At 41.0% G+C, this 27,487-nt stretch overlaps 1 protein-coding gene across 5 annotated transcripts in view; it reads left to right on the top strand.

Moving 5' to 3' along the window:
* LOC146810317 (ATP-binding cassette sub-family A member 10-like) overlaps positions 1–27,487 on the top strand; it is a 1,555,322-nt gene that overhangs the window by 525,159 nt on the left and 1,002,676 nt on the right. For all 5 annotated transcript variants that reach the window (XM_085617313.1, XM_085617310.1, XM_085617311.1 and 2 more), the window contains one exon: positions 9,061–9,119. In XM_085617313.1, coding sequence (XP_085473439.1) covers positions 9,061–9,119 — 59 coding nt within the window. The remainder of the gene's footprint in view (positions 1–9,060; positions 9,120–27,487) is intronic.

Here is a 27,487-nt window from a genome sequence, read left to right as displayed (position 1 = left end):
TCATTTTGATGTTTTTTCTACTGTAGACGTGTTTTGTGGTGTTGTGCGAGTCGAATTGACCCTCCTTGTGCTGTTTTACAGTGTCCTGGTTCAGTATGAGTCGTTTTCGCGTGTGTAAGGTGCGTACATACGCGATGTTGTTGTACGGTGCTCGCATACGCAATGTTGTTGTAAGGTCCGTACATACGCGATGTTGGGGGACGGGGCTGGGGTACGGTGCGTCCAAGTATGGGGCTGGGGTACGGTGCGTCCAAGTAGGGGGCTGGGGTACGGTGCTGGGGTACGGTGCATACAAGTACGGGGCTGGGGTATGGTGCGTACAAGTACGGGGCTGGGGTACGGTGCTGGGGTACGGTGCGTCCAAGTACGGGGCTGGGATACGGTGCGTCCAAGTACGGGGCTGGGGTACGGTGCTGGGGTACGGTGCGTACAAGTACAGGGCTGGGGTACAGTGCGTACCAGTATGGGGCTGGGGCATGGTGCTGGGGTACGGGGCTGGGGTACGGTGCTGGGGTACGGTGCGTCCAAGTATGGGGCTGCGGTACGGTGCTGGGGTACAGTGTGTCCAAGTACGGGGCTGGGGTATGGTGCAGGGGTACGGTGCGTACAAGTACGGGGCTGGGGTACGGTGCGGACATGGGGGGAGATGTACGGTGCTGACATACGGGGGAGTACGGTGCTGACATACGGGGGTATGTGCGGACACACGCGGGGGGAGGGGGGGCTGTACGACTCGTATCCCGGGTACAAGTTTACCCGGGATACGAGTGGTACAGAGTTCGCTACGTACGGGACGTTTTACATACGCTTGTGTATTCGGAAGGGCGGTACGGATCGTATTTGTGCGCTCGGACTTCAGTTTTATGATTTGTACGTAAAACTGTCCGGGTACGTCTCGTAGACCTTTTCCCGATATGAATCGCATGTATTTTTCACGTACGAATCCTACTTCACCGGTGGGACAGGACTTGTACGATTTGTACGTAAAAATATACAGATACGAGTCGTACGGGACATTTTTTTACCCAATCGGAATCTGCACCTAAATGTATACTTTAAAAAAATCATAATGTTTTACAACATTTTTTGACATATTTAACAGTTTTAATATTTTTTGAGATTTTCTTAACTTTTCATTAAATACTTTTTCTATATTTCCCATTCTTTTCTATATATTATTTATTTTATCCCAACCTTCTATTTTGTAGTCCATTGGTGTTGTTTTGGGTCTATTTTACCAGAACCAAGTTGTGTTTAGGTGTTGCTGTTCATCGGAACATGTAAGTCCCTTTTTAAAGGAATTTTTAAGGGTTTTGAGGGTAAGGGGGGGTTTGGGATGTCTGTTTAAAACTTGGATATTGTGTTGTTTGTGAGATTTTGGTATATTTAGATATGTTTTTGTTCACGTTGTGCACTTTTTTGTCAGTGTGCGTTTAAAATAAAATGTTATATTAATGTATTAATGTATGCATCTTATATATTTAATTATTTGATTTGTTTATGTTTTGATTATTAAATGTTATGTATGTGTATATTTGGGACTGTAATGTACCTTATTGTGCGACTGGATTTCCGAATTTTTTTGACGAGATTTGTCAACAATTTTTTGGAGCCTAAAGACTTTGGATTGCTTCAATGGTTTTGATTGAATTGTTTATACTTTTACATTTTTGAGGGGGCTATTTGGATTTGTTTTCGTCATATTTTTGTGGATTTACTATTTTCTGTCACGTGGAGTTGGAGAAAGGTCTGCAGTTACATAGCAGTAACTTTTAATTCTTACTTTTGTTGTGGTTGGGAAATGTGATACTATATGGTTTATGTTACGTTAATGTTAATAATATTTACTTGATATGGTGTATTAAATTTGCTTTTAAGTGGATTGGTTGGTTATTGTTAAGTTTTTGTAATTATAATTCCATATATTTTTATTATAGCAGTGTGTATTGACTTTGTAATCTTATATAATATTTTCACTCATATAATAACATTTTAATATATTTTTTTAAAGGATCTTTTTTTAATTAGAGTTGGCTGTAGTTTTTGAGGTTCTTGAGAAGTTGATATTCACTTTATAATATGATTTTAGCTATCATTTCTAATGGCCTAATTATGAGTTTGACGGTCCATAGGACCAGCAAATTCATGGTGGAGGTGTGGTGGCAGTGTGGGACTGCCGGACCAGTGGTCCAACCGCTGTATTACAACTACAGTGGTCTGACCGCCATTGAAGCGCAGCAACCCTCAGGGGTATGTGATTCTTGCATGTTACACGACACCGCCAAGCATATTACGTGTTTCCTCAGTGCCACAGATTTCATTGCAGCACTGCCATGAAATCTGTGGTGGTGAAGAAACTAAGAGAGCCCTACAGGGCCCCCTTTTCCCTCATGGCCTGAGGATGCATGCAGGGGGCACATGATGAGCCCCTCCTGTCTGCATGCACCCTGCAGTCCATGAATTCAGGAACGGGCTTTGGTGTTCCCATGGCAGTGCCTTTTTAATAGGCACAGTCATGGGAACACCAAAGGACTGACTGCCAGATCATGAGAAACCTCATATTCTGGTGGGCGGCTGGCAGTGAGGTTTGGTGTTGTGGTAGCTGGGTGGTTGCCTGCCGCCTCCCTCCCACACAGCCAAACTCAGAATCAGGCCCTAATTAATGTAGTCCTTTGTTATATACAAAGAGTATGACTTTAAATTGTAGCATGAAATACGTTCTTTTAGTTTGTTTGCTAAGTTTTGGGCCAATTTAGGTAACAGATTGCTCTATTTTTAATTCTTGGCAGCTTTGCTCTTTTTGTAATGCTTTGATAAATTAGTGTTATGTGGTTTGAGTCCTACCTAGTGTGGATTGGAAGACATTCTGCCATCCTTCCACTGCATTGTTTGATTTGACTTCCTCTGCTAGGGTGGTGCCATAGATCCACAATGGTAGCTGGAATTTGCCTTGGCATCTGTGTCCTGACCGATGCAGTTGCTCAACTCAAGTGTCTTCGAAAAAGTCCTATAGGGTACTAAGTTTGTAGAAAGAACTTTCTAGTAGTAAGTTATAGTGTTTGGATTCCTCTCTGACAGGTCTGTAGGCTAGTGCTATCATCTTCTTTTATTTCAAAGGCAAATTGGTTGTTAGTATGGTATTCTACACTTAGAATAGATTGTTAGAGGTGTTGTCATATACTTTGACTAAAGTGATAGTAACAGCCTTGTGTGGTTGTTTGGGGGTATATTTTGGGGATTGTTTGAATAATGGCTTGTTCAAAAGTCCATGATTATTTTTGCGGGGTAGTAGTTATTTGTTTGTTATTTTAAATAGGTTAGGAGTTGAAAGTAGGTGCTTCTTAGTTTTTTGGTAGTAAAGCATATGTGACATTGGTACATTGATATTTATCATGTATTGTGTATGGTGAATGGTTTGGACACACTTTTTGAAGGTCCCATCCATCATCCAGGCTTGACATTGGGTCCGATTCATTAAGTAATTTGCTGTAGAGATGATTAGGATTTGTTTTTTATTATTTAGATTATCGTATGTAAAGGAAGAGTTTTCATTATGTGTACTTGTTAAATGGTCAGGTAAGTGTATGTGTTGGCATCTTCTAGGGACAGTTGGGGGTACAGGGGGTGTTTTTTTTAGTGTATGCAATTAAGGTGCCGATTCCGATCCGTTAAAAATATTCCCCGTACTAATCGTATCCGGATTTTTTTACGTACGAATCGTGCAAGTCCCGTACAAACTGTCAAGTACGATTCGTATGTAAAAAACTCCATACGAATCGCATTGGGAAAAGTCCCCAACACGTCCTTGGGTCGGAAAAAGTGTCCGACATGTCCCCGGACAGTTTCACGTACGGATCGTGAAACCGAAGTCCGAACGCACAAGTACGATCCGTCCCGTCCGTCCGAATGCACAACCGTATGGTAAAAACACCGTATGGAGCGAACCACTATAGTAACCATGGAGACGTCCAAACATGTGTCTGCATACGCGCCGGACCCCCAGCCACCCCGTATGTACGGTGCGTACCCCCACCCCCGTATGTACGGTGCTGACCCCCAGCGCGTAGTGCTGGGGGTACGCTCCGTACATACGGGGGTGGGGGTACACACTGTACATACACGGGTGGGGTGGGGGTATGCACCGGACATACGGGGGTGGGGGTACGCACCGTACATACACGGGTGGGGTGGGGTTACGCACCGTACATACACGGGTGGGGTGGGGGTACGCACCGTACATACACGGGTGGCTGGGGGGGTGTACGGCCCCCTTTTCCTCACGCTTCGCGGCGTACTTAGCTTTTCCGGCACTTTTTGGGTGCTGTACAAATATTGCCGTCCGGAGTGCAGACGGTACGAATCGTACTTGCTGGTACGTAAAAAGCTGCCAAACTCCGTCCGCATGTCGCGTATGCGCCGTCCCGGATCACATTTGTATGTATTTTTGTGTCGGTCGGTGTTTTGTACGATTCGTACGGAAATGGTGTTTACGTATGAATTGTACTTGCATGTTTGTATGGTGTTTTTACCGGGTACGAGTCGGACGGAGAAAACGCTCCGACCGACGGTTCGTACCCGGTTTCTCCACGATCGGAATCGACACCTAAATGTTTTAGTGTGGGGCTGGGTGGTAGTTGGCCTGTGATGTGTTCAGGGACTTTGGGTACTATGTATTTAAGGATTTTGCTTGTGGGCTCCTGGGAGCTAGTGCTTGTCTCTAACATTAATTACAACGTTATCTTTTGTAGTTGCCATCTCGTAGCATGCTTTAGAGTAATATTTAGTACATTTCCAATTTATTTTTTCTGTTGATGCACTTTCTTAGATGTAGATGTTGCCCATGTGAATGAATAATTGCTTTCCTTTCTGTGAAATGATCGACTTGGCGACTTCTCTCATTGTATCTGTGAGTAGTTTAATAGAATACATTTATATAATATTTTAACATTTTCATGTTTGTTTATACTTATATGTTTTGTTGAGATGTTTTCCATAGTTGTGCAGCTTTTCTTTTGAGATTGTTTTAACACGGAGCAGGTGCTTACTTTTCTGTTGAAAGAGAAAAAGGGTAGATTCATTAAAAAAAATTATTTTTGTTGAGGTTTTGGGATTTATGTTGTTATTTGGTTGCTGTTTGGGTGAGTTTATAATTTCTTATTTACGTATACTTTATTATTTGTGGTTGGTGCATAGTCATATTTGATATTTTCTGGCAGTTCGTTGGTTTGGAAGTTGTATTTTCTTCTTTTAGATAGTCCATGTAAAAAGATAAAAGTTACAGAGTGTGTTACTATTTATTTGTTAATTTATATTTTGCAGTTTAATAACAGTACATTTTTACTTTAAATATAAGTCTTACTTACTTGATTATGTATTTGTTGATATGTATTATTTCTTTTTTGCTCATTTGCTGTTAGAATCCAGCAAAGTTTCCTCCTCTTGCAGTGTCATTTTTGGAGTATTTATTTGTTTTAATTAGTGCACCTTTATATTGTTGGTTTAATTGTTTGTTTGCCTTTATTGGTTAAAGTTGTTTATAGAGTTATATTACTGATTGATTTAGTGTAGTTTGAATTTTTTAATCATGTTTATTTATATTAATGTATATTTATGTTTGTGTTTAAATGTTTTAATGAATATTCATGCTTTTGGTGGTTTCATTGTATGTTTTTAGGTGTATGATTATTTTTTAGGTGAATTTTTAATTTGTGGCTGATGTAATATATTTTTATTCAAACATGGATATTTATTACAAGTTTTAGGTTCATTTGAAGTAACTGTTTTTTGTTAAAGTGGTGTTTTTTTAAGGTTGTATTAGTTATGTTGGCGATAATATTCTAGTCGATATGGTGTGAATAGATATCTTTGACATATGTTTATTCATTGGTGATGATTTTTGTGTTTCTGATATTTCTGTTATTGATATATGTACAAATCGGTGTTTTGACAGATATTTGTGTGCTCGATATTTGTTATCTTTATAGTTGGGTATAAGAAGTCAATATTTTTGTTCTCAATATTTAATTTCTGATATTTATGTATTTTGATATTTGTTGGTTCAATATTATATCAGAGGTCTAAAATCGGGCCCCACCTCTAAAGCCTCAACAGTCTCTCTGCTCCCTCGGGGATTTAAGCATTTACCTTGCTATACCAAGCAAGCGACTCGGTCGGTGAATTTCATGTAGCTTGCATCGTACTTGCTCGCTCGTACAGCTGTATGAGTCGGCCGGAAAACACGCGTACGGCTCGTTGTTTTTCCGGGTGAACCCGATTCGGTGCCCTTCCGACCGAGATCGGAATCGGCCCCCAAATCCAAATATCATCTCTTTTGCCATGCTGAATGAGTTGGGTCCGCCACTCCCTGGGGTAACATACCAACCCCACATATTTCTGAAAACTAGACCTCAAGGGGAGTTCAGGGTGGTGTGCTTTGCTTGGTTCCCTTGATGTTTTCCTACCCACAATGCCAAACAAGCCCCAAACTTTGCATAAAATCACACATTTTCCTTTCATTTATATGACGCAGACTTCCGGAATCTGCAGGGAGCCACACATTTCCGACCACCCAGCATTCCCCCACTCGTCTCAAAACACTACCCCACTTGTGGGGCGCAACCCAGTGCCCGCTGCACAAAAGGCACCAAAAAGCACTGTGGAAACATTGGAAATAGGGTTAGTTGTGGTATTTAGGACCAGACTCAGCCGCCATGAAGAGGAGCCTACCATACCCTGGCATTTCAGCAAACTAGACACATTGGTGAGTCTAGGGCAATGAGCCTCATATTGATTCTGCAATCTTTTATTACCTACGATGCCCTGCAAAGTTCAAACTTTGCCTAAAATCCCAAATTTACCTTGCAGTTTTGTGATGTAAACTTCCGGAATCCAAAAACCTCTTACCAGCCAGAATTCCCCCTCTTGTACCGATAAATACACTAGCCCCCTAGGCCTAGAACCACAAAAGAAATGGATCTAAACAAGGAAAATGGAAGCCCTCGTAAAGAACTTGCACTGTCTTTAGTTTGATCACAAAAGTGTGAGGAAAATGTGTGTTTGTAACCAAGATTAAGATTTTCAAGAGCTTCTGATTAAAAGAATCCTTGAGAGATCCATGCAGGTCACACAAACCTGGACCATCTCTGTTTCAGAAATGTCCTGGGTCCCAGTTGAGCTAAGGCCCAATATCCATAGCTACTACAATTGCAAAAAAATGTTTGTTTTGATTGGACATTTTTGAGCTGTACATTTTTTCTTATCAGAGGCACAAGACCGCCTACCCAAGTGGGTACCTTGTTTATAGGGAGATGTATGGGAGAATTGGGTAGTTGGAAATTTGTGAATTCCAGAACTTTTCCTCACAAGCATGAGAAAAAAATGTGTATTTTTAGCTAATGTTTGAGGATTACAAGGGCTACTGGTTAAGAAAACCTTGTGAGAACAACATGAGTCGCACTACACTGGACTCCCCTGGGCATGTAATCTTAAGAAATATCCAGGAATGGTGGGTTTCCCTGAGCAGTGGCTAAGCTAGGGCCCAAGTCCTGCAACTACACGTATTGTAAAAAAGTGCTGATTTTGCTATCTGAAAAGTTGATGTCTTTAGGTCGTTTAGCAGAGCTTTTTGTGTAATAGGCGCTAGGGCCAGCCACACAAATGTGTTACCATTTTTATCAGGATACATGTGGGAGCACAGAATAGTAGAACATTTGTTACTACCAATTGGATTTCTCTGCATTTCTGGCTTCTAAATCTGAGCAAGCGTGAAATAAAGAAACACTTTGTAAAACACCCCCTCAATCAAATGATAATATGGGTAACCACAAATTCAGAAGTGTACAAATAACTAATGTTTCTAAACTCAGTAGGTTGTGTACATTTCAGCGACAAATAGGTTTCCTTCATACCTATTTTTCAATCTTTTTATTTTACAATTTGAATTGCTGTATAGTTTGTACACAATGAAAAATCGCTGTAAGGTGCTGCTCAATTGTTAGCTCTGGATGTACCTTTTAAATCCCTGCAACCAGAAGAGTTTGTTAGATGTCACAAATTACAGTTTTTTTCTGCTCAATTTCAGAAATGTAATAGTTAGTTTCTTTGGAAAACCCTTATGGATCTACACAAATGACCCATGCTGAATTCAGAATGCTGTCTACTTTTCAGTAATGTATTGCTTTCTGGGATCACCCATTATTTTTACACTTGTATTCATCACTAACTTTAAGTAGGCTGAAACCAAAAAAATTAGGAAAAATGGATTGCCTATTAGCAAAATGCAAGATTTGAGGTAAAATATTTTTGGGATACAATTTTGCTTGTTCCTGAAAGCTGAGGAGATGGTGATCCAAGCGTAGCAAATCTTTTTTGAGGACATTATTTAAAAAATGTATATAAGCTTTCTTTCACACTTTTTTCCCATTGTTCTCACAAAAACACCAACAACATTTAGGTATATTTTGACAATTTTCTTGGCTCCTTCTAGGGAATTACAACCCCTGTATGCCTACAGAATCCCAAGAATGATGGGGAGAAAAGCACATAAATTGGCATATATACCTTTACTGGAATCTTTTTTTTAAAGGCTTAAGCACAAGCTGCTTCAAACATCCATAAAAGGACTTAGCAGTGGGGGAGGGGGTGGAATCCTTAGCAGTCAAGAGGTGATGGCCACAAGCTCTTTATTGCTAAGATAGTATGGTGTTTTGATTAGATTATATGTCATTTAAGTTAGAGATACTGCAATGCAGCAATCACGACTATGTACATTAGAGGTTTTTTGACTCTCAGTATAACCTGGAGCTCACAGCCATTGTGCTGTATGTCTGAAGGTTAATTAAAGAAGGCAATGTATACAAATCGAAATAAAATGTACAGAAGTTACAATGGTAAGTGATTTTTCCTGCCATATGATCTTCACATCCTGGAACCTTATATGGTATTTCAACTATCATAAACATTTGTAAGTGGATATGTGATCATAAATGGGATAGTGGAGTGTGTTCATGTTTGGCAGTCAATGTTCAAGCTTTTTCTTAATTTTTGCATTTCTACTTTCAGAATCAACAATGTAAATAAGACCTACAATCAGAAGGACACAAACGTGGAAGCTTTGAAGGGTACGCATAATGCCATACTCTTACCTTACACTTGATTTAAATGTTCATTACCCAGGTATCATTTTGCAGAAAACGTGCACTTTATGTGCTACTTTCCTGCTGGAAGTCTATTCTCGAGTCTACTCTGCATTCTTTGGGAGTTTTGGAGAAGGATATGGTCACTTTAACTCATCACATATTAATTTAGCAAGAAGAAAGGGGCAACCTCAATGTCGATTGTTTTCCTGTGTTATCTTATTCCCACCTGTAATTAGATATTACGTACAGAAACCCATGGTGGGCTGTCTAGAAGTCCAGTTTTATACGTGCCAGAGCTACTGGGGAAACATCACTCCATATTAAAGAACTATTACACTGCCTCCACACTAATTGTTTTGAACAACAGTAATCAGACTCAAAATGTAAATTCAAGAACAAAATGGAGCACCTGACTCCTAAGAATGGAAACATTTTCCCTTTGCTTAAAAACGACATAATAACAATGATTGTGAAATGACTGAGAAATTTCGTGAAATACTATAAATATTTTGCAAAACACTTTTAAAGGAAAATGGAGCTTATTAGTATCATACAAATTTTTGATAGATATTTGTCTAAATAATGTCCCTGTGAATGAATCTCTTGAAAGAAAATATACTAGTATAGGTAATGCAACATTTTAAGTAACACCCTTTTTAAAGTAATGCACACATCCAAAAGTAATTAGGCTCTGGATCTATCTGTTGGTACCAATCTGGCAGAAAGGTAGCTACTGAGAAGCATAGAGCTGAATATAAAGGTATACCAGATTGCACAAGATTGAGTGGGGTACTTATGAAACAATTCGCCATCATATGCAAGAAAAGGGTGGGAAAGTGAAGAGTTTCTTTCCTACAGGATGGCAGTCTAGTGAAACTGGGACGTTCATATCAACAATTAATGTTTGTCCTTGAAGTGATGAGTCTTTTTTACTGTATGAATTATATATAAGAATGATAAATATGTGTATATATATATATATATATATATCTATATATATATATATAGTTAATATTGCAGAAAGACAGGTTAATGTGTATATTAGTAATTTATGATGAAGTAATAATGCAGGTGGAAGATGACCAGTGCATAAGAAATGATTATGATGAAGTCTTCCTCTAAAAAGTAAGGGCCCAATTCACAAAAGAAATCTGAGCCAAAATCCTAACTTTATGACTTTCGGTATTCACAAAGTGCATTTAGGAGTAGTACATTTAGGATTCCTAACCTTACTCCTCCTAAATGCACTTTGTGAATACTGAAAGTCGTAAAGTTAGGATTTTATGACCTAAATTTAAGTTTAACTGAAACAAAATCCTAACTTTACGACTTTCGGTATTTACAAAGTGTATTTAGGAGTAGTAAAGTTAGGAATCCTAACTTAACTACTTCTAAATAAACTGTCTGAATACCAAAAGTCGTAAAGAAGTCGTAAAGTTAAGATTTTGTCTCAGAATTTTTGTGAATCGGGCCCTAAGGATTTATTTTGTGATTAAATGAAAACTGAGTGGATTTTCCTTCTCTTGTGTGTTTTGAAAGAAAGATTGCCTTGGACTATACATTTTATCGGCCTGAGTGTAGCTCGCAGAATTTTGCTGCGTGGAACTCCGCAAAGGTAAAAAAAAAACTCAGCAAAGTTCCGCGAGTGACGGAGTGCAGTGCGAACTGCAGTTTGTGCTGGTATTCCCGGAGCTTAGGTAGAAATTCTACCCGAGCGTCAGCTCGGGCTCGCAAACTTACTGTTCGCAAGTGGGGAAAAAGGTCCGCTGCTCATCGCAAAGTGGAGTTTTCTGCACTCCACGAGCTCCACTGAGTGCGGAGTGCAGAAAACTCCTCAAACTCCGGGAACAGATGAAAGTTCACTGCCCAGGCCTAGAATTTTAGTGGTTTAGTATGTGAGTATTTGTGGACTATTGGGAAGAGAATCTATCTTGTGCTTGTTCGATGTTCTTTAAGATTAAACTATATTTAGCTTTTGATATGTTTAGTTTAAGATAGATTCTTGATTGCTAGATCTGAATGATAAACATGCATTCCTTAAATCAAAAACTGTCCTAGACTAATGTTATTTTCAGATATGTTGTCTGACACAGCCGTAATTGGTTTTTTTTTTATTTTAATTTTCCGGTTTGCCAGAAAAACTCTTAGCTCCTCATTCTGAGATGACAAAGAATAGCAGCTGGTCAACATTTAACTTGGAAATGCGGTTATTGCACATTGTGGTATTACCTTGTGTCATTTTACCATGTGAATCTGATTCTGAGTTACTCATCTTGAAAGAGGATAGTATGCAGGTTCTGCATTACTGTTTGGTAATACTGTCAGTCAGTTAAAATAACTTTATTCAACAAGAATGCCATAAAAGTACGTCAGAAATTATTTTAAGTACACAATACATTCAACAATTATAAATAATGATTACAGTTGACATGTTCTAGTAAAAATAGTAAAAAGATCCATAATTCATGATTGAGTAAAACACAGCACCCACTTCTATGTAATACAAATGATAACAGCACAACAGACTGCTGCTGAACTTAACTGCTGTAGGTATGACATACCCTTCTTGTATGATAATTGAGAGGATGTAAAACTGGGACTAAAAAGCAGATACACCAAGATCAAGAAAAAAAAAGCATAAAGTGGACTGAACGTTGTTGTGAGCGATTATCACAAAGGCAATTAGGGATGTTTGGAAACCTCACTTCCTGTTGAGTAAAGGCTAAAAGGAAATGTAATGAGCCAAGACATAAGGGGGTTAAACCCAACTTATACGGAGGGTTTTCTATATAAGTTAGATAAAATTTCAATTAGGGGACAATGCAAAATATTTTGCCATGAAATACAGTTGAAGAGCCTTTGTTTGATGCTCGTTCTGGTGATATTCAGACACAAGGAGCCTAATCAGGGCCATAGCAGTAGCTCGATTGTATCTGGCTTGATGAAGCACTGTGTTACCCCCAAACTTGCCAAAGCGCCACTGAGATAGGATAACCAAGGGATATTTGCGATGTTGTTCAAGGCCATACAATATTTGATATTGTTTTTGTGAGACCTAACTGTGGTTTTTGCCAAATCTTAAACCACTAAAAAGAGGGGCCAACCTGATTAAATCTTCCAAATAAGTCAATCCAACCTCAGAATGGTAAGAACAGAACAGGTAGCTGTCCCTGTAGGAATCGCTAACAGTCTACAGAGGAATCCATTTTGTAACTTTTGAAGGATCTCACAATTGGCATAGACCCACATGCCTGACCCATAGGTTGCAACCGAAATGCAATTGGACTTTAATAGAGTCAACATCTCTCTCACAGCTCTGTGTCCAAATTTTGAAATGAAATAAAATAATGCTTTAATCGTTCTAAATAATTGTTGAGCCCTTGGCATCAGCTGATGGACCCATTTATGTCGTAGGTCTAAGTAATTAAAATGAATTACTTTAGCAGCAGGGGTACTTCCCTTGGAACTATTATCAATGGGTGAATTCTTTGTGCATGAAGGAGCCTCCTTGTTCTGTCCTGGCTGTCTACAGTTGTAGTACACCCCAGCCTTTGTTGGGTTAAAGGTCAAAGCTCTTTTCCTCATACCTCCTCCCCTTGAATTGGGATGTGGCTTTGGGCTTCCCCCTTGGGAATCTTTAGGGCCTCTTTGGGTTTCTCAGTCATTTTAAATTTGGCCCAATCTTTTCCCTGGAGGGGGACCTGTCCCACCTTTTTGTTTTCATCCCATTAGGTCTTTTTGAGCACCCTATTGCGTCATCACCGAGTTATCAGTTATCTTATTCAGCTCTCTAGGGCTAGATAACTTTGAGTCTACCAGATGCTTGTTTCAATATCTGAAGTACAATGTGTAAGGATGTGTTCTTTTACCATTAATTGTAAAGTCCCCAATTGGCCTCAACCTTGTAACCCTTAATCCAACCCTACAGTGACTTCACAGAGGCATCCACAAAATGCACCCCTGTATGTGTTGCCCCCTTGTGTATGCTCCTAAATGTTTTCGATACTCTTCTGGGATAAGACCAAATAGCTCAATGGTTGTCTCTCTCATCTGGGTGTAAGACTCTCCCACCTCAACCTCAAGCGTAAGCAGTCTATCTCTCCCAACTGTTGGTACCAGTTCCAAAAGTAAGGACCCTCAATGATGTGCATTCACTTTCCTTATCCTAAGAGCTCTCTCATAGGATGCTAGCCACTTGTCTATGTCACCCCCTCTGTGTATTTTGGTACAATACTTTTGGGTGACCTGCGATCATAGGCTTCACCTGTGATTACCTATGCTTCTCTGTTGCTGCCACCATTATCTTGGGTTTACACCCCCATCTTCACCCTCCTCTTTTCCATAGCCAGATTTCTCTCCTGGATCGCATGGAGGTTGAGCTGGGCAGTTAGATTATGTGGTCTGCTCACTGAGGAAGAGCTCTTTTCATTCCCAGTCATTAAATTAACCCTTTAAGGAATTGTGGGGAATCCACTCTCAATGTCCCCATCTAGCTCCTTGAAGTGTGCTATAATACTGCTCCGACTGCCTCCCAGGAATACAACATGGCGGCCAGTGCAGAGCCAGAAAAAGGGAAGGTTAGCGTACCAGCATACATGGTGCGCATCACAGAAGACACCGATAATGTTCAGAAGGGGGCGTGCGGTGCGAAGAACTGGAGACACTGAAGCAGAGGGATGGAACGTTGCAGGTGCTGGGAGAAGCAACCCAAAAGAGTGGAGAAGACCAATAGTGAGATCCTTAGGACAACTGCATCCAAGCTGGCAAGCAGATGCCAGGCCCCCTTGATGAGAGGCCCGCTGTTACCGCTGGTACCCTAGAAGAGGAAGCCATCAGTACACCCATTGCCATGGCTCAGGAGGGTCATGGTCCCAGGCAAGTGTCTTCCCTCAACCTATTTGAAATACTCCGCTGGTGAGCGGGAAGCCCACGCTAATACTGCACAAAAGGAGAGTTGTTCCATGGGTGTGGTGAAGGGAGCAAACAAAACAACCCTTTGGACAGGACATTGTAGTTACATCTTTTTTTGTTTGTTTTCTTTATCTTTTAATTTGAGGCGAACTCCCTAACCAGACCAGACAGTTGATGACCGTTCCCAGTGAACTCCCTAATCAGTTCAAATGGTTGCTGGACATTCCCAAACTACAAGGGAACACACCTTAAACAGGATGCACGGCCACGAAGTAGGCCCACCCTGCTCAAGAAGAAGAAGGCCCTCTGCCACATTTTCTTCAGCCTTTTAATTTAGTAACTGAACAAGACTACTCCAAGAGTACCACATCAGTCCCCAATAAAAATAAAAACAAGTCCATGCCCTCTTCCTCGTGTGTTTTATTTACACCTCTGCTTTTGGTCTAACCTAAGGTGAAAGACGAAGGAGGGAATAAAAGATGGGGGGGAGGAGGAAGGAACGACCAAATCCACATGTGCATTCTCCCCCTCTTCTCCATTGTCAGTGGGCGAGTTCTCATCTTCCAGCTGGAGATGGGCCCTCCTAGATTTTTCCCAGGCTTTGAGGGATTTCTTGAGATCCTCTTTAGATGTAGAATTTCCTGGGAAATTGTTTCTCTCCCTGCGTTGACCTCAGGAATTACTCTTAAATGTGTGGGCAGGGCAGCCAAGTTGATTCTCTTGCTTTCCATCTTTAAAGACTTGTAGAAAAAAAGTTTTGCTACTTTTTGACTTTTCCTTTAGAGAACAGGTGCCTATGGAATTTCAGAATGTGGAAATGTTATAAACTTGGCAGTCTCTTTTCAGTGGTTAGCAACCTATTAGTAGACTTGTAAAGCTAAACACAAGTTCTGGAACCCACTACTGAGCACTAATGTGAGGATTTGGGTTACTATTTGATTTCGCCGTGGGTCCTTATCTTGGAGTACTATCCCAAATACCATCTTGGGTCTAGTCAGACTTATTTACTTAATCATAAGCTCATCCCAGGGTAGCTGTGGCTGCTATCAGTACGGCTTACAAAGGAACAAATAGCCTTATATACAAGAAATGACCCATCGCTGCGGTAACGCATCAATGTGTCAAAATTACTTACAATCCTGGAAGGTGGGGTAACATCTCATTCTGTGGCAACTGCCTATATTCCTGGGCATCATTCACACATCTCCCAGAGGTGGAGAAATCTGTCTGTGTCAGGGCCTTTGTGAGGCAGCTGGAATAGCTTGAATGAAGAGTGCCAACTTTCTAAAGTTGCTTAACTTTAATAACAACATTAAATTCAACCTGGGCTTCAGGTCTGTTTTAATGCCACGATTAAGTTGATACCACACATGACCCTGTTAGGTAGTCCCCATTCAGAAATTAGCCAGGCTGGGGTGCCAGCCAGTAACTCTGTAGCCAATGGGGCTACTAACCTTTCCACAGCAAAGCAACAATTTGGAAGTGTTTCTGCTAACACACATGAGAAATTTATGTCTTACTTAATAAAATGTGGCTCTCTGCCATAGGGCTCTTTAGACCTTCCCTAGGGTAGACTTACATATATCACTAAGGGAAGTGGTGGCTTTGCAATTATTTGTAATGGCAAAGTCAAACTAGCAGTGGGGCACTGCCCTTCAAGTCTGAAGTGGCAGGCTGAGATCCATTTTGTCCTTTGTCATTTCAGGGGGTTCACAAAAAGTGCTGCAGGGACTTCTAAGTAAGTCAGTACACTGGCACTGAGGGCTGGTCAGCATAAACCAGCAGCATCAGTCCAAAGATATAAGGATGAAAATGCTAAAAGAGGCACTTCCTGACAAGGACTTTAGGTGTTTTACTTTTAAATCCAAAGAGGTCATTAACTTACAAAATGCATCCACCAAATTCTGTAGGCCATTTGTAGTCCTCCCTATAAGGACAGCATTAGCTGCACATAAAAGTATGGGTATGTAAGGATTGCCCACCCTTGGGATATCAGTCCTATGTTGTGATAAATACCCTCCTAGTCCATTGATATAGGTTAAAAATAACAATAGGGCTGAAATGCAACCTTGTTGTACTCCCCAGATACTGTTTAAGAGTAAAGTGCATTCTCCCCTTGATCCATAGTGTATTTTGCCTATAGTGTCCCAATGGAGATGACGCAATAAAGTGACCGGTGCTATATTTTAAAGTGGTTCACTGTATCAAACGCACTCAAAAGGTCTATAAAAGCTAAGTGCAATGTACTTTTCTTAACTTGGGCATACTTTTTAATCAAGAAGAAGAGATTTAAACATTGTTCCACCATGCCAGTTCCTGATCTAAAACCATACTGAACATCTGACAGAATGTTTTTTGTCCCTGCCCACTCCTCCAACCTCTCAAGGAAGACATGCTCCCTAATTTTTGCCACAGAGTCCAGTAAAGATATTGGGCAGAAGCAAGCTGGATTGTTTCTGTCACCCTTTTTAAAATAGGAATAAAAATTGTTTCCTTCCAGGTGGGTATTAATGAACCTGTAATGACAACACTGGATACATTAGTGAGCTGAGTTGCCCAAAGATCAATATTTACTTTAAAAATATCCACAAGGACTTCATCCACGACCTTTCCGCGTTGACTCTTTTAAATTGCTTGGACTATTTCATTTATTCCAAAAGTGTTGCTAATCTGAAAAGCTGCCTTCTTCTTGAACACTCAGATATCTCCATGCCTCAAGTCTCTCGAAGGAGGGCTATCAGATTTCAACTCTTGAAAAAAGTGAGAGGACCACATATCTGCAGAAATTAAGCAGCCAACCTTTGAGGGTGGCCCTTCAGTGAATAGAAGCCAGTTTACTACTTCCCAAAAGAGTCTAGGGTCCTTTGCACTCTCAGCTGCTTGTAGATCTGCCCATGCTGAATTTCTAAGCTCTAACTTTCTAGCTCTAAGCACGGTTCTATAGGCCGTGGGATCTGTTCAAGGGTACCTTATGAAGATTATTGAGTACAAAACAGGCATCATTGAACCAACCATGTGGAAGTGGACTGATTGACCTGCAGTCTGCCGTTAGTGAATGGCAAAGTAATTGGCAAGTAGTGGGAAAACTATTTAGTATAAAACTTGCTGGGGCACCAATGAACAGACACTTTTTTACAGCATCTACATTTTCAGACACTAAGAGACACATTTGCAAGAACTGGTGTTTATGTGTGATTTCCTTTCAATGCCGTGGATGCCCTCTTACATTACAGGGCTTCATGGCACTAGGATTCATGGTTGCGTCATATACACTGACGCATCTGTAGGACCAAAAGTGGCGCATTGCTGTTGTTGGCCATAAGACTGACAGCAGTGCGTCAAAACTTAGAAATGATTCCCATTATAAAGCCACTGCATCAATTTCTATGCCTGGTTTGATGAGTCGTGGGAATTTTAACGCATTCAAGGCTTAGAGCGACGCTGTGTAAACTTCACTGGGTCAGTTCTAAGTTGCTTTTTACAGGGGAACACCTACACTGCATACATTATACACTGCTTAGAGTAGCCATTTTCAGCCCAAGTATATTGTGACGCAGGCCTACAGAAACGGACGCATTGGGCCCAATTCGTCAGTTTGTAAATATGGGTCAAGGTGGAGCATTGAATACACTGCCGTGACGGCGCAAGCTCCTTGTAAATATGCCCCTAAGTTCCTGAGGAACCTTGTTGGGGCCACTGTGTCCCATTTCATTCTCAAGCCCTTGTTCGCAGAAAAAATCCTTGGAGTCACATCCAAGGGTTCCTCCCTTTTTCCTGATCAATGTTCAAAATACAATGCAAGTGGATTGTGGTCACTAACACAAATTGTAATAATTATAAAATCTGATAATAAAAATCTTAAACTATTTCGACATCAATATAAAATCAATGGTGCTATATTTTGCTCCCCTCTGTGTAAGTTGGGTGATCCTTAGAGGTGGTTGCACCACACTCGCTCGCAAAAATAAAATAATTATTTAGAATGATCCTGTTTACCGTGTCCCCATACTGAGTCTGCCTAAAATGGGCAATTTCATGGCTTTCACTATCTTTCACCCCACATACCGGAATTCTGCTTAACATACATTATGGACAGTTAAAGTCCCCTGACCAGATCTTACAACAGGATTGATTATTTAAATTCAAATTTGAAATAAATTCATATAACAGGTCTACATACACGGTAGAATGGTGAAAATTATTATAATAACAATTAATGATCAACAAGTTGCTAACCCTGCACCTGATAACAACAGTAATTGGCACCAAGTCGTAGTGCATAGGGGCCTCACTTTTAAGCAAGGTAGTTTAACAGAATTAAGAACAGACAAACTACCCTTTTCCCTCCCGGAAGATGCTGGAATTATGGGGTTGAATTCTATAAACATAGAAGTCCCCTATTAGCCAGGCCTCTTGGAGACAAATTATATCTAACTCCTTTGAAAATGTTAACCAATCTTTGTTGAGCAATTTTGAATGCACGCTTGCATTATTCCAGGATAATAATTTAAAGTCCCCAACATGCTTTCAAATCAATATCTTTGCTATTGAAGTGGTTAATTGTAGAAAGGACGCTGATTCAATTTACAGCAAGAAGCTTTATTCATTCAGCCCCACACAGGTGCGGGAAGACCGTCTTTTGGCAGGATAATGACAGTTGACAGTTGGGGACAGGGAACTCCAGGGCAGGTGGAATGTTGTGGCAACCAATGGGAGGGAAGGAGAACAGGGATGCTCTCGCGCAGGAGAGCTTGTGAGCATCGGCTATCACGCGCTAGTAAACATCATAACACATCTTCCTCTCTTGAATGCTTAAATGACATTCCAATACATACGCGATATACGGTATAACTGTGCAATGTTAATCACAAACAAAATCATCATAACGTTTGGGTTTGTTGATGGTTCTGCCAAACCTGCCCTTAGCTCTATGAGGGTCACATACACATTCTGAGTCTGAGTGGGAATCATTACAAGTTCTACCAACCCTTCCACTGAGGCACTGACCGTCAGATGCAACTTCAGAGTCAGAATGTGAGTCGCCAACGAAACTCCGATTTAGCATCGGTGTGCGAGGACTCACATCCACAAACTGGTCCGACGTGTGACAATCAGAGGAGTCAGTGCCCGATGTGTGTTCTTGTGCAAACCCATTACTTGACATAGGTACATGGTCTTTCGTGGCTTCACCATAATCAACCCACAAGTCTTTGCTAAATCTATCATTATGAAGTTGATTCGTTTGTTTGGCTTCATGATGACATCTGGCTAACCTATTCATGTGCCAGACTTTGCCATCACTGAGTCTTGCTGCATTGTTGTAAAGTTTGCAGATGTGAAGGGGGATGGTGAATCGGCTTTCTCCCTTCCTGACTTTCCTTTCAAGGCGAACTTTCACTAGATCCCCGATTTTAAATGAGTGTTCCTTCACTCCATGTTTTGAGTCATACCAATCTTTATAACACTTCTGCGCCCTGACAATGTTTTTTCTTATAGTGTCTGGTGACCATTCCAATTGTTTTGAAGTTGGCATCCAACCCAAGTCTTTGCTTAAGGGTTGTCTGCTTCTCATGAGGACAAAAGGTGCTGCACCGGTACTGGCAGATGGGGAAATCCCGAAGGCCCAAATAAGTTTGAATATTTCTTCTTCCCAATTGAGGTTGGCATTCCTCGATAATTGTATGTGTCCTTTTAAGACACGATTAAAACTTTCGATGAGACCATTGCCTTCCGTATGGTAGAGTGAGGTGGTGTGGTGGGTGATGCAATTCCTTTCAAGAAAGGATTTGAATGCTTCGGAGGTGAATTGGGGACCATTGTCGGTGAGCACACATTTGGGTAATCCTTCGCTCACGAAAAGCTTGTCCAGAAAGGAAATGACTGTAGAGCTGTCAACGCCGGAGACTATTTCTATATCGGGCCACTTCGAGAAGTGGTCCATGGCCACCAGCAAATACTTGATTTCACCATCATGTCCTTCTATGGGTCCGGCGATGTCTAATCCTATTCTTTCCCATGCCATCGCGGGGGTGTGATGAGAGAGAGAGGAACTCTGGACGTCTTGAGGGTCTTGTCTGAATCACCGCATTCCACACAGTTTCTTATCATGACCTCAGTCTGTTTGTCAATGCCAGGCCACCAATAGTTGGTTCTGACTCTTTGCTTAGTTTTTGAGATGCTAAGATGACCTATGTGACACAAATTGAGAATTTTGTTCCGAAGAGTGGTGGGGGCTATGGCTTTGCCCATTCTGTACAGCACACCATTCTCCAAACTCAGTTCATCCTTTATTTCCCAAAACGCTCTGGCATTCTCATCGAGGTGACGTTTCTCAGGCCAAGAGGAGTTGATATACTTGAAAATGTCCTGAAGTGTTGAATCTCTAGCCATATGTCGTCCCCACTCCTCTGCCGATATTCCGTCACCGTCAGTGTTGAACAGTAGTGCTACTTTTTCATCTTCAACTTGGTCGTCTGGACTTTCAGTGTGTGGTAGGGGTAGCCTGCTTAAGAAATCAGCTACTTTGTTCTTTACACCAAGCCAGTATTCTGCTGAGTAGTTGTAATCCAATAACTTGATCGACATTTTACTTAATCGTGGGGAAGCATTCTGCAAACCAGAAGCAGACAGAATTTTGATTAATGGTTTGTGGTCCGTGCGAAGGTGTACGTTGTATCCCCACAAGTAGGCTCTGAAGTAATTGAACGCCCAGGTACAGGCCAACATCTCTCGTTCAATCACTGAATACTTTTCCTCAGCAGGGGTGAGCGATCTGGATGCAAAGGCCACTACCCATTCACTGTTCTCATTGTCCTTCTGCGCAAGTACGGCACCCAGTCCTTTGTTGCTTGCGTCGGTAGTTAAAAAAATGTTGGCTTTCGGGTCAAAACCTTTGAGAAACGGTGCATTGCTGATTTCCTTCTTGATGGCGTCAAAGGTGCTCTGGCAATCTAGGGACCACTCAAATTTGGTTCTATTTTTAAGTAGTTGTCTTAGATTGTACGTCTTTTCTGAAAAATTCCTAATGAGTTTGGAGTAATATTCAGTTAAGCCGAGGAAGGCTCTGACATCTTCCTTGCTAGATGGAAAGGGAGCATTGAGGATGGCATCCACTAGGCCTTGTTTGGGTTTGAAACCTTCTTGGCTAATCGTGTGTCCTAAGTATGTCACTTTGTTTTGGGAAAGTTTACATTTGTCTAACTCAACTGTTAGCCCATGCGTTTTAAGTTTGTTCAAAACTTGCCTGAGGCGTGAATCATGTTGCGATTGAGTGCTACCCATGACCAGGATGTCGTCTTGGAAAAACCTCACACCGTCAACGCCCTCAAAGATAGAAGTCATTATTCTTTGGAAAAGCGCTGCAGCCGAAGCCAGACCAAACGGTACCCTGGTGAAGCGGTAACATCCAAAAGGTGTAATAAATGTGGTGTACTTGTTGCTATCCACATGTTGGGGTATCTGGTGATACGCGGATTTTAAATCTATAATAAAGAACACAACCATATCATTAGTGGCATTGAACATTTCACAGATGCGAGGCAAGGGGTATTGGTCAACTATAATGTTCTTATTGAGGTCTCTGAGGTCAATGCAAAGTCTGAGTTTCCCATTGGGGCATTTAACGACAACCAAGGGATAAACCCACTCAGCAGATTCCACTCTTTCAATTATACCATCATGGACCAATCTGTTCAATTCCCGTTGGACGTCGTCTCTGACCGAAACAGGAAGATGTCTTACTTTGTGCATGCATGGAACTGCAGAGGCTTTTAGTTCAATTTTGATCACGTATAAACTCTTCTTGAAGTTGACCAAATCTACATGTTAAGGCTAGGTTGTTCAAAGCGGAGACATATTCATCAATGCTCTCATCTTTCCCTTGTTTCCTTCTTGAAAATTTGTAACGGTCCACAGCGACACACACTATAGGGGAAAAATGAGCATCTAAATCATCCAACGCATGCTGAAAAACGTCATCCCCTTCCCTTACTTTTCTTTCAATGCTGTTGTATTTTTTTATGCCACCAGGACCCAAACAATACAAACGTACTTTTTTCTTCTTCATCCTCCACTGTCTCTATGTAATTACAAAAATACTCTTTCCACTCTTTCCATGGCATGCACGGTGCTCCTTTGAGGGGAAGAAAGGCTTGAGGTTGGGCCAGGTTCAAGGAACTTAATGCACACATGATGTACACTGATGGTCAGAAGAATCTCACACGCAAATGGTGAAGGCAAGTTCCCTTGTGCGCGTGTCACAGAAGAATTTAATTACATTGAACCACAGGCGTGAAAAGGTAACAGAGTTTCCCCAAAAAAAAAAAAGATGCTTTAAAGTCAGTGTACAGTGGGCAGATCAATCATAATTATGATGCACATATTGAAAGTTGCCACAGAAAACTGTGCAGTAACTCGCTTATGTAAGTCGAAATGGTGTGCACATCACCGTAAATGTGCCGGAATGGGAATCGAACTCATGAACCTGAATGCAGTTCGCCTGACGCTGCGTTTCAATGACGTGGTTGGCAAGCGTCGAGGTGCGCGAAGACTCCCTGACAGGAGGAAACAGCAGCGCACGAAGATGAGGGTTAACAAGGCAGTCCCAATACACGCTGAAAGGCAATCATGCAGAGGGTGGAGCACGCAAGCGTCAAAGCTGAAGGGAGGATAAGTTCGAGGCGCGGGGTGAACGCGCTCAGAGAGGACAGCTCCTACCTTGAGCCAGCAGAAACACCACGGAACATGCAGAAGCTCACTCTCGATAAGTCCCTTGATCAGTGCACAGACTGGCACGAAGGCTGAGGTACCTCTGGCAGAAAGGATACGTTGGACTTACATCCGGTAAGTCATATCGTCATCCATGACACAAGCAGGTCTGGATAACGCAGGAGCTGAATCTTGAAGGGTAGATTCTTGAAATTCTAAACGCTGAAATCTGAATGCACAGGAGAATCCGCGGTGGGGCTGTTCGTTGTAAATGAGTCCGCTCGTCGCCACTTGTAGAAAGGACGCTGATTCAATTTACAGCAATAAGCTTTATTCATTCAGCCCCACACAGGTGCGGGAAGAACGTCTTTTGGCAGGATAATGACAGTTGACAGTTGGGGACAGGGAACTCCAGGGCAGGTGGAATGTTGTGGCAACCAATGGGAGGGAAGGAGAACAGGGATGCTCTCGCGCAGGAGAGCTCGTGAGCATCAGCTATCACGCGCTAGTAAACATCATAACATTAATGAGACCCCAAACATGACTCTGTTTTGAAACAGGGACCATGGGAGAGAAAGTCTTGTCAGAGGAGTTATTCAACATGCAGCGTCAGTCGATGTGCTGGAGGTTAGCCATCAGGGACAATATGAGAATAATATTGTGAGCAGGATTATAGAAAAAAAACAAAGTTGAGGTTCTATTTGAGCTTGAGATCCACCCAGATGGTTCAGGAGTGCTGGAAAAGTGTCCATGAGCTTAGGTGTCCTGAAATTGATAACAACAAAATCACCAATGGAGTTTCTTCATACTTTGCCAACCCATACCCTAACAGCCAAGATCTCCATGAATAGGTCATCTAGCGATCCTGTAGGGATCCACTAGGGATTGGTGTGGGCGTACCTTTCTGCCTTCAAACATGAGGAAGTACTAGTGATTATTAGTAGAAGCAACTCTTGTATAAATAATTGGTATTTCAACTGGGCCAACCATGCTTTCCTTAATAATCATTCCACCTTCATAAGGAAGTAAGATAGAACTTGGCCTTGATGGAGAAATGTTGTTTCCCTGAATGTGTGCAGTCTATAAATTGTTCATCAATGAAAAGCAGGGAGCTTCTGGTGATTGGCCCAAAACTTGAAGTTATAGGAAAAAATCTAAAATGGTCCCATCACTTTCTTAAATGTCTCCAAACGTTTGGTGTGGAAGTCCTTTGGCATGTACTCTAGCTTTTCAAAGAACATCACACAATGAACTTTAATAATGGAGTTCCATAGATCCACAGGAAACATTTAAGAGCTTTCATCATCCCTTGTGTTAGCAACAAGGAGGTCTCCCTTTTTGCTAAATGACAACAGGTTGGAAAGATCTTCTATCAGAAGTATTCCATTTTAGGGGACCTGCTAATTTTTCTGCTTTCTTTTAGGTGTGGCTGTATTTGACTGAGCGGGTGGTCAAAAATGACTTTGTTATTATCAGATTGCGTACTTTGTGCCATGTCCAGGTTGCGTACAGGGCCATTCAAATAACTTGTGCATCTTCTCCCAGTGATATTGTTCTCTCCTCCACAGTTGCATTGGTTACCAAATTGGAGAGGCAGCCATTATTTCCCTCCAAGTTTACTAATGGGTTTAAAGATAGGCACCTGCAGCATCTATTCTCTCCTCCACAATACCGATTTCTGAGTCAATAAGCCATGGATCAAAGTAAAGCCTCCTCTTTAAAAGTGTAAAAAGGGGGGAAGTTTCCCTACCTTAAATACAGATAATTGCTTCTTCCTTACCCAGCCAAAACGGTGTCACTGCCCTGCCTCTTCCTGGTGATAGTGGGCAAAGTTGGGTCTGCCTTTTTCCCGGGGCGCATCCCATGTATGTCCCGTGCAGCTGTAGAGTGTAAAGTGCTTTATATCACAGAATTTGCACAGCCCTTCTTCTACCTTTATTCACCGGCTTCTGTGACTCTTGGGGCTTGCAATCCCACAGAATTCAGTGTATGATGATGTAATAATGCAGGTGGAAGATGACCAGAGCATAAGAAATGGTTACGAGGAAGTCTTCCTCTAGGATTTTATCTGTAAGAAAATTAAAGCTGAGTGGGCTTTCTGTTAGGTAGAAATGATGCGGCAGAGATGAGTTATAGTTGAATGCTTTATTCAAGTTGCTGCATAGGAAACCAACACGTCTTAACAGCTGATGCCAGGCTCCTCAAATGACCATCGAAGACTCCAACATTCCAGGCGTCATCGATGATCTAACAAGCACGAGGAAATGAGCGCATGCAGGTAATAAAACAACACACAGTGAAACAATTGAACATTAATTAAAAAAGGACATTTATTAAAAGGGACACAACACACCATCCCCCTTATATAGCATAACAAAATAAACAAGAAATAAAAAAAATCTATGCAGAATAATTCATAGTAATGTAATCTTTGATATAACCAAGAGGTTTAAATATCTTCCCAAATCTTTTAAAAGAAACATGCAAAGGTAACCAATGCATAGTAATGTAATCTTTGAGATAACTGAGTGGCATCAACATCCTCCCAAATTTGTTGAAAGAAGCATACACACAGGCAGGTGACGGAACCGAAGAAGATTCAATCACTTCTCTTGTAGTGTCATCAGAAGATAAATCTTCTACAGACACACAACTCAAATCTCACTGAGAATCCAACCAAATGAAAGTTTCTATCTCTTTGAACATCCACCCAATTCTCAAGCTCAGCATTAAATTTAACCAATCTGCTGAGATGCCAAACTCTTCCATCCAATAACCTGACTGAATTGGTAAAAATGTAAACTACTGTAAGAGGCTTAGAGAACTTACTTTCCCATTTTCTTACTCTGAAAGGCAACTTGACGGGTACCAAATCTCCTTTTATAAGAACCACCTTCTTAGCCTTATGTTTTAAATTAGAATAATTCTTATACTTCTCTTGATGCAACTTTATGTTGTATGTTACTTGTTGGGGAGACCATTTAGATAACCTAGAATGTTTCAACCAACATTGATTATCTTTTGTAAAAGGTACTTGGACTCTAATAATGGTGAAAGGACTGAAACCAGTGACAGAGGAGGTAATGTGATACAGCCATATCATTTTCTTTACACTGATAAAACAATCATGCCCCATGAGATTGGCCAGTTGAATGGCATGCTTAATGACTCGGTTAAATCTCTTGACTTTGCAGTTCCAACTGGGACGATAAATGGAGGTGACTTTGTGTTGTATTTCTTCCGTTTAAAGACATTTTCAAGAAGTGAACTCTTGAACTGTACACCATTGTCAGTGATGAATACCTTGGGAAGTCCTTCTCTTTGAAAAAAGTCATCTAAAAATTCTAATACACTGTGAGGATCAGCATGCTGGACTATTTTAATTTCTGGAAAAATAATCAATAGCAACCAGGATGTAAAAACTGCACTCATTTCTGAGAATGGGGCCAGTAATATCCAATCCCAACGTTTCCCAAGCCATTTCTGGACATGGGACAGGACACAAAGGTGGCGAGACTAACCTTTGAGTTTTGTCAGAGTTCCAGCATAAGGAGCATTCTCTCACCACTCTTTCAACTTCTGTATCTACTCCCAGCCACCAATACAACTGCCTCACACGTTTTTTTGTTTTGACCATACCTAGATGTTCGAAGTGACTCAATTGAATAACCTTAACTCTAAGTACCTTCAGTGGAATCATCCTTCCTCCAAGTAAAAAATTATCATCTGCCAAGGACAATTCATCACGTACTTCCCAAAATTGTTTCAATTCATTACACAACAGAAAATTGTCAGGCCAACCTTGAATAACATAAAACTTAACTATGCTTAAAATGTCATCTTTGGCCACAGAATCATTCTACTCTTGAAAGGCAGGATTTTCATAACCCATCTCCATCCATGCTACTTGAAAATCATTACACTCATCCATGGAAGACTCTAAAGGCAAAGGTAATCTGCTAAGACAGTCTGCCACTTAGTTCTTCACTCCTGGAATGTAACATAAAGTATATCTATAATCAAGAAGGTGAACCGACATTCTTGCGATTCTTGGAGTCGCCTTAAGTAACTCATCAGGAGAAAGAACCTTGATTAAGGGCTTGTGGTCACACCTAATTTCAACATGGAAACCCCAAATTAAATTTCTGAAATGTTCAAGACCCCAAACCACAGCTAAGGTGTCTCTTTTGATGACAGAATATCTCTCCTCAGTTAAATAGAGTGCTCTTGAAGCGTAAGCAACAGCCTTTTCCTTACCATTAACCTCCCTTTGTGAAAATACAACTCCAGGGCCCTTATTACCTGCATGGGTGGTAATGATGCAAGGTAAAGTGGGATCAAAATGCTTTAGCACTACATAGTTCTTCTTTCATTTGGTTAAAATCATCTTGTAAACCATCAGTCCACACAAAAGGAGATCTGTTCTTAAGTAATTGGCGCATGTTATATGTTTTTTTCTGAAAAATTGTTAATAAATTTGCTGTAAAATTCAATAAGACGGAAAAACAATCTCAATTCATCTTTGTTGGAAGGAGAAGGAGCAAACTTGATGGCATTCATTAAATTCATTTTTAGTTTGATACCATTAGAGGAAATTTCATGCCCTAAATAATCTAGGATTGGACACCAAATTTGCATTTCGATAACTCTGCAGTCAACCCTCTTTCGTGTAATATCTTGAAAATTGAACAAACTCTATCATGGTGTATACATTTAGTCTCACCCATGATAAG

This window comes from Triturus cristatus, chromosome 7, assembly GCF_964204655.1.
Source record: "Triturus cristatus chromosome 7, aTriCri1.1, whole genome shotgun sequence".
Classification (NCBI taxonomy): domain Eukaryota; kingdom Metazoa; phylum Chordata; class Amphibia; order Caudata; family Salamandridae; genus Triturus; species Triturus cristatus.
The sequence above is the reverse complement of the archived record's forward strand: the minus strand, read 5'-3'. Positions and strand labels throughout refer to the sequence as shown.